This window comes from Rhagoletis pomonella, unplaced genomic scaffold (genome assembly GCF_013731165.1).
Source record: "Rhagoletis pomonella isolate Grant_MI unplaced genomic scaffold, Rhpom_1.0 Rhpom_scaffold_00008, whole genome shotgun sequence".
Classification (NCBI taxonomy): domain Eukaryota; kingdom Metazoa; phylum Arthropoda; class Insecta; order Diptera; family Tephritidae; genus Rhagoletis; species Rhagoletis pomonella.
Window position 1 is genome coordinate 23,391,042 of NW_023458562.1, and position 8,556 is coordinate 23,399,597.

Below are 8,556 nucleotides of genomic sequence, written 5' to 3' on the forward strand. Positions count from 1 at the left end.
ATCAGGAGGCATCCTGTCGCTGTCCTGAGTGCGGTGTTCTGTGCAGTTTGTAGCTTCGTCCACTGCGTCCTACTAGTCCCCGGCGACCACACTGGCGCTGCGTAGTTCAAAACCGGCCGGCCTATTGCCTTGAAAGTTGCCAGCAACGTTTCTTTGTCTTTGCCCCAAGTACTGCCGGCTAGCGACTTGAGGACCTTGTTGCGGCTCTGTACTTTATTGACAATAGCGGTTGCGTGCGCAGAGAAGGAGAGCAGACTGTCGAATGTTACTCCGAGTATTTTGGGGTTATTCACCGTCGGAATTGGTGTGTCATCGACGTGAATTCCCAGCGGTAGCCTGACCTCCTTCGTCCAGGTTGTGAACAGGGTCGCAGAGGATTTCGTAGGGGAGAGGGCTAGACACTTTGCAGTGAAGAAGCGAGAAAGTTCGGAGAGATACCCGTTTACTTTCGAACACAGGTCATCAATTCCATTCCCAGTCGCCATGATCGAGCAATCGTCGGCGTAAGAGACAATCGAGACTCCCTCTGGTGGTTGGGGGAGCTTTGAAATGTAAAAGTTAAACAGTAGCGGGGAAGGACACCACCCTGTGGAACCGCCTATTTTATTTTTCTAAGTTTACTCGATTTGTCTCTAAACATTACCGACGAGTGTCGACCACTCAGATAATTTGCCGACCACCGTTTGAACCTCTGTAGGAGAGAGAAAGCCTCTATATCTTCTAGTAGCGTGGAATGGCAGTGTCAAACGCCTTTGACAAGTCCAACGCTACTAGAATCGTTCTCTCACAGGGACGGTTTCGGTTAAGGCCACGAGTTATCTGAGTGTTTATGGCGTTAAGTGCTGTTGTTGGACTGTACTGTACTTTACGGAAACCATGATGATGCTTCGCTGGGGTCAAGTGGTTTGTGAAATACGGGAGTAGCAAGGCCTCGAGTGTCTTCGCTACCGGGGAAAGGAGTGTTATCGGCCGATAAGAATCTCCTTTGTTGGCAGGTTTCCCCGGTTTGAGCAGTGGGACCACTCTGCCCACCTTCCAGATTTCTGGGATGATGAGAGTGGCCATAGACAAATTGAGGACCTTCGTTAGGTACGCTACCCCCGCAGGACTCAAATTTTTCAGCATCAGCATGCATATTCCCTCGGGACCCATAGCTTTGGAGGTTTTCGCCTTCCCTATGGCCACCTGAACTTCCCCGCAAGTGAAAGCAAGGGGGGCACAGGTTGTTGGCAGTTTGTGCAGCCTTCTGGTCACTCGACATTTGGCTTTGTCCACCGGAGGATGCAGTATGAACTGCCGGCTAAAATAGCTCGCGCATCGCTCAGGGTCCGACGAAGCATGGTCGCCGAAAGAAATTTCGACTCTGTCGTCGGATTGGACAGTGACCTCACGGTTGACCAAAGCTTACTCACACCAGAGGTGAAGTTACAGGTCTTCAGATGCTCTTCCCAGCTTTTAGATGTCGTCGTTGTCGTTGTAGCAGCATACAAGCCCCCCAAAGAGTTTTTGAGGAGTGCTGCTGGAGTGACAGTCCTTGGCCAAATATAAATCTGGGTCGTTCCGGTTACGTAGACCCGACTGTCGTGGGAATGTTTTAGACGTCGTCATAGGGTAATCTGAACTTTCAATCCTGTGCCACACTTCAATCGGGACCGAAATTTATATGTGATATCTTCGGCAATGATAGATCGATTTTGGGTATTAGACGAAAAAAATTGATTTTACACCCCTATTGCGAGTGTCGACTAGCAGTAGATAAACGTCTGTTAGTCGATTATCGATTATTCGTGGTATTTTCTCGTTCAATAAGGGAGTAAGAATAGTTTATACTCGCTCAGCCTTCTACAGACAAACAGTTGAAGAAGGATGAGTGACTAAAAACTATTCACAGATGCTTATTGAACGAGAAATCGACATTCCCAATACCACGGAGAGCGATAATCGAATAAGAGTCGTTTATCTACTACTAGTCGACACTCGCAATAAGGGTGTTAATTTTTTGAGTCTCCATAGAGGAATCTGAACTTTGCACCCTATGCGACACGTCTTAACCGTCTCCAATCGGGACCAAAATTTATATGTGATATCTTCGACTATAGTAGCATCGACCTAGGGGTTGAGGCTTAGGAAATCTTATGTAAAAATTTGCTCCCTACATTTAAGGACCACCCCAATGTGCATACATATGTATGTATTAGGGATGTTTCCAGTGTCATATTTTTCTCATTCGCGAATGCGAATGCAAATATTCGCAACATCCCTGGTATCTATGCATTATAAACGCCAGGACTGTGGAGAAACAGCTGATATTGCTAGGTCGCTGCACTTGGGACTCTCTTACTTCGAACCTAGGAGGACTCTCTGGGAGGACAATACCTGTAAACAATTGTATCATGATCATGCATTAAAGTACATTTAAAACACGATAATTATTTTTATTTTAAACTAATTTAAAGATGTTTATTTTTAATGTTCGGAAATATAATTTAAACTAAAACCACATTTGACATTCAATTACCATTACCATACGGAGCAGCATTACATTGATGCTGCAGTACTTTTTTTGCTTTTAAATTTTAATTCTTTTAGTTAGTTTTTTATTTATGTCAATGACTTTTAAATGGTTCTATTACCATTATGACATATTTTAAACTTCACTACTGGCTTTGTCTTTTCTATTTTTTGCAAGTTGTCTTTTTCATTTACTTAACTTCCATCGACTAAATATATGATGTTTTTTGTGATTCGAATTATTTTAGCAATTTGCATTTACTTAATTTCATTTTTAATTAAGTTAATTTTTTGTGCCTAAATAGCGTTCAGTAGATTTTTAAATTTTGTGTAATTTGGTATTTTGTATTTGCAAAAGGGCGTTTACAATATTTTTTACTATACGCTATGTTGCTTTGCTAGCGCTTCTCAAATACAGCGTTTTTGAACGGAAAATCATTTCAATTTGTTTTAGCTTAAAATCGAATTATTTTGTATTTTTTTTAGGTTTGTATGTACGTGTTTTTGTTTGTTTTTTCTTTTGTTGCATTTTCAGTCCATTACTTTCGCTTTCGTATGGTAATCAACGCTCGCTTTTTATATGCTACGTACATCAAGTGCTTTTTTAATTTTTATTATTGGTTTTTAAATAAAGGTCTTTGTTGTTTTTTAGTTTGACTATTTGGTCAAATGGAAATGAGTATAATGCGTTGCAATTACTATTATGTACTAAGTTTTAAGTGAGCTTCTAATTTTGCATACACACATACATATGTGTGTATGTACATACATGTATGCATATTTGTTTGCTTTCCTTGTGTATAAACTAAATATAATTTTATGCAAGAAAAAGGCGACTTAAAGGTGACTTAAAGCATACGTGAAAATATAATAAAATTAATTAAAGTAAAAAGTAAAACAATAAAATAAGGCATTCAAATGAGTATAATATAAAAAAATACATTTTGGAATTCACAATTTCATGCAAAAAATTATATGCTTTTGTAAAAATTACTTGTATTTTATATTTAGACACATAAATAAGATTTATATGTATAAAGTACGCAAGTGGCAAGTTGGTGAAACAATTCTGCAATCATTAAAGATTCGAGTGTGTCGAAAACCCTTTACAAAATGTTGTTTTTAGTTTTTCTCTTTACCTTTGCTGGTTTCTTGTAAAAACATTTGTCTTATGCTATACGTGTGTGTGTGTGTGTGTGTGTGTGTGTACGAAGTGTTTGTGTGTGTTAAGATTACTTTTTATATTTGCTCTTGGGCAAATGGCAACATAAATTATGTATATTAAGTTTCTTTGCTTCGTACCACAAACAAAACATTAATTAAATTCTCATATAAATTTACCACCTAACGAGGCTAAAACTTTTACTAAATTACAGTGTATGTATGTATATAAATATTTCTGTTATAACCAAATTTTCATCAATGGAATTGGCAAATTAAAGCTTCGTGTAAACACTATTTGAACATACTCGAGCGCAACTTTTACATGTGTGAGTATGTGTTTAGCCACTAACTGTATTTTGTGACTTCATTAGGATGGCGCCAAATACGATATAATACATAACCATAGTTTGTTTATAATTTAACATATATGTATATATAATTAATGTAATATAATTTAATTTAATTAAGTATGAAAGGCTTTTTCGCAATGTGTTTTTATTTTTATTTTTTGTTCAAATATTAATTTAATACATGCTGCATAAGCAGTTTTCCTTTTTCCTTTAAGTTTTAAGAGAAAACATATTTCAGGTACATTATAACTTAAATGTAAGTAACTTAAACGGCGTACACTTATTGGCAATTTAAATAATGGTAAATGTAAAATGAAATATAAAAAAAGATTGAAGCAAAACTGCTTTTCATTAGCTACATATGCATGTATGTATTTTCTATCTTATAAAAGTTTTTATTCGAGTGTGTCCGACCGCTTTCTTATGGCTGGTTATTTCTACCCATGGCCGCGCTTTTTCCTTATCCAAAAATTGTTTTTATGTATCTACTCAGTTATGTTTTATTTAAAACAAAAAAAATGGAGTGTTGATGAAATATTTAGGACTTTTTTTAAAGCAGAGAAATCTGTGCGGCTGGTAGGCTTTTGAGCGCGCAAAAATTTGCGACAAATGAGACAAGCAGGGTTGTGGCTTTGACGTGCATATAAAACTTATAGCTGAACGGAACACTAAGACGCTGAAAAGTGGTGATATGAAACTGTAGCAGAAAGTTTTATCTAAATTTTTAAATTTTTTTTTGGTTTTGAGAATTGGAAGCACTCGGAAATAGTTGAAGAGACATTACTTGACCCAATAAATTTTGAAATAATTGAACCCACATTATCCTAAAATAAAATTTTATTTAGATATACAAATCTAAGTACAAGGCTGGGTGTTGTCACCCCTCGGAGCAATTTTAAAAAAGTATTTGTTATTCGTTGTAGAAAGCCATATCCCTCAAACTGGTTGTTTAAAAGGTCAACTCTCCAAACTCAAAACGATTTTTTGCATATTTCAGACCATTAATATTCTACGTCATAGATAGTATGTCGCAGTTGGTTACTTCATAGACATGCATGCCAAGCTTTTTGAAGCTCTCTGTATATTTTTAAACCATACAGCTTGCAAATAATAAAATGCTTTTTGGGTTATAGGGCAAAAAAATTGAATTCATAAAAAAAATTGCGTTTTGAATTCTCTTGGATTACGCCGAGAAATACATATAAATATTTTGGAAATTCGGCCATCTTTTAATATTTTTTTTTCAACATTGAAAATCATTCTTAAAAAAAAATTTTGGTTAAGCCTAAATTATTTTTATTTTACGCGCATGCGCAAGTTAGTGCATTGAAACATTGAATGTACATATTAAAGCCCACGCCCACCACTTGTAACTGCAATTTACGCGCCCACTAACTTATTCCAAGCTACTTGGGCTGGCCCAAGCAATCCACCCACATTACGGTTCGCATTTTTACATGCATGTGTGTCCATATGTTAACACTTCTACTACTTCCTCCTACTCCACTTTACGCCTTCAACGCCGCTTTTTTTGCTTTTTTCGCTTGCTTCGACTGTTTCTTACTTCCCCTCTTTCGCTGCTTCTTTATCTTTTCATTTACCATTTTCACACTCCTCCTCCGCCCCTTGCTTTGCATGACGTCACGATGCTCACGCCAACAGTGAACCACCAAACTACTGCGCTGCTTGAAAGCTTGCTTGCAATGGCGACAGCTTTTTTTCACCACCCGATGCCTCCAGTATTTGTGCAACGCCAATGACCCCTTGGTGTGATAGTTGAATACGAGCATCGCGGCGGCGCGCTGCTTGTCTTGCGCACACGCACGACAACTCAGCTTATGATCGACCATGCGATTCAGGTATTTGTCGCGCAACATGGCTACTATTACCTCTGGTGGCGCGCGTATTTTCTTTGGTTGCGCCTGTTTGCGTGACGAACGCTTGTCGTGGGCGCTCTGACCGCCACCGGCAGCAGTCGGCGCAGCGGCGCTTTGTTGTTGTTGTGGTTTTTGTTTTTGCATGGGTGCAGCTTGTATGACAGAGACCTTTGCTGATATGGGTGCCACCACTGCTGTTGCAGGCGTAGGTGTGAGCGTGGGCGAAGCGTTAAATGTCGTAGGCGCTGCTGGCGTGGGTGTGGGCATGATTGTCGCGGCCACGTTGGCGGCGTGCATAGGCTTTTTGCTAAAGTCCAGTGGCGCGGTGAGATACTGCTGCTGACAGGCCGCATCCGCCAGCAATGGCAACAGTGTGGCTATTTGTGATAGCGATTTGCGTCGCTTGCTGGGCTGTTGCTGTGGCTGTTGTGGTAGTGGCTGTGATGTCTGTATTGGCTGTGGAATGGTCGTAACAATGGGCGCTAGTGTCACAGCCGGCGTTGCTGCTGCCAGCGTCGAGTGCGTGGGGCTTAGTCGCTGTTGGTGTAGGTGCGAAACGGCACTGGTATGCCGCTGCTTATGCGCGGCGGACACTTTGGGTGTGATGGTCAGCGTGATGTCCTCTTTGTTGCGCAAATATTCTATGTACTCCTCTGTCTCGCTAAGCATGCGCTTGCGGCGCGTTGGTGAGGGTTGCTGATGTTGTTGCTGTGACAGTTGTAGTTCCGCGGGCTGTTGACTGCCGTGTGGCGTCTCGGTAGCCGTCGGCATGGCCGGATACATGAGCGGCGTCTCCGCATAATACTTACTGATGATATCCTTGACATAATTTTGTATTTGTGTGCTAACCTTATTCAAATTCTGATATTCCATAGTGGTGAGGAATGTGGCAGCATTCTGCTTGTTGTTCTCTTTGTTGTCGCGATCAATGTGCGGCAGATCAAGACGATGTTCGCGGTTGTTGTGCGCGGCATTCGTTGCACGTTGGTTGAGCGTTCTGGTTTTCGTATGTTGGCTGTTGTTGTTGTTGTTGTTGTTGTTGTTGTTGTTGTTGTTGGTGTTGTGGTAATTTATGACTTTGTTGTACGCGGGAGGCGATCTAATAAGCTGCTCTTGATTTTCTTGATCTTCATCGTTGTCCAGCCGTTGGTATTGCTGGTATTTGCGCTTGTTGTTGTTGCTAGTAGCTGCTGCTGCCATCATTTCCATTACAGTTTCAGATGTTTCTTGCAGATCGAAATTTTCGCTCAAGAATGCCGACATCGCCTTTCTCTGCTCACTGTTGCCATAACTGCTGCCGCTGCCGCTGCCGCCATTGCTGTGATGCATGGCTGCTGCTGTTGTTGCTGCTGAATCAGTCGCATATTGCCGAACAATGCCTTTTAACGGCGAAGCGCCATCATCACTCGATGAGGTGGTCGATGAGGCAGACGAGGGTGTGTTCTCATCATCCTCACCCGTCGAATGTTGTCGCTGACGCATATGACCGTTGGTATTGCTGTTGTTGTGGTGCTGGTGGTGGTATTTATTGCGCTGATGTTGCTGCTGCTGCTGCAGATGTTGCTGATAGTTGTTGGCAAAGTTGCTGTTGTTGCTTAGGGAATGGAGTAGCGCCGCAGCCTCTTTGGTCGTCCATTGTGAAGGCAGTTTATTATTGAACAGGAGTTGATGATTAGCTGGAATTTTCAACTCTTGCACGCCTCCCGCCTTATGAAAATCCTGAGCGACTGAAGCGGTGTTGCGACTGATTGCGTCCATTTTAAGTAAACTGTAGTTGTGGAAAGAGATAGAGGGAGAGTTAGAGATTAGTAAGCGTATCCTTAGTTAAAAACAAATATTTAACAAATAAAATATTTAAATAAAAAATGTATAAAATAAATTAAATAAAAAAAATAAACAAAGAATAAAGTTTAATGAAAAAAAATAAAAATAATAATTTTAGTGACAATACTTTTTTAAACTATTTTTTACTCAAATTAGTTGTAACTGCACATATGAGATTGTGAGAGCAGAAAAGGCGTAACCCACAATTTTTTTTAATTATTTTACATTAGTTTCCCATGTTAAATATTTTAAAATTAACCCTTCGATTTGTGAGAAGGTCCCTAGGGACCTTTTCGTATTTCATGTGCCTATATCTTTTTGTTCAATGCATTTTTGAAAAGAATTTATACATGTATTCCAAGAATAAATTAAGCTGAATCGTCCCTAGGGACCTTGTACAATTTTAGAAGAAATAACAAGTTACTTGTCTTCATGTTTTGATTTTTTTTCACTTGTTCTTCAAATTATTTCATTCCTAATATATATGCAGGACGTTAATTTAATCAAAAGACAACATAAATACCAAAGAAGTTGCACATGTACAGTCGAAACATCGAGCAACTCTTTGTAGGTCCCTAAGGACCTTCTCACGAATCTAACGTCATCGGCACTGTCACTCATCGGAGGGTTAAAGAATAAAATTGTAGGGTACTCTACATACATTTACACCTTAAAATAAGGAAATCAACGACTATCACTTTAAAATTTTTCGTAGTTGAATCTACTTTAAGAAGTTTAGTAAAAAATATATGGGTTAGGCACTTCTGCTCTCACGGCCTCATATGTATGTACATATGTATGTATTTTTAAAATTTGTTTGGCATAAATCA

General features: G+C 39.7%; 1 protein-coding gene across 4 annotated transcripts in view; it reads right to left on the bottom strand.

The window, feature by feature from the left end:
• Nucleotides 1-2,991: 2,991 nt before the first annotated feature.
• Nucleotides 2,992-8,556, bottom strand: part of LOC118744474 (protein charlatan) — a 63,081-nt gene continuing 57,516 nt past the window's right edge. For all 4 annotated transcript variants that reach the window (XM_036477511.1, XM_036477513.1, XM_036477512.1 and 1 more), the window contains one exon: nt 2,992-7,670. In XM_036477511.1, coding sequence (XP_036333404.1) covers nt 5,534-7,670 — 2,137 coding nt within the window. In that variant the 3' untranslated portion in view covers nt 2,992-5,533. The remainder of the gene's footprint in view (nt 7,671-8,556) is intronic.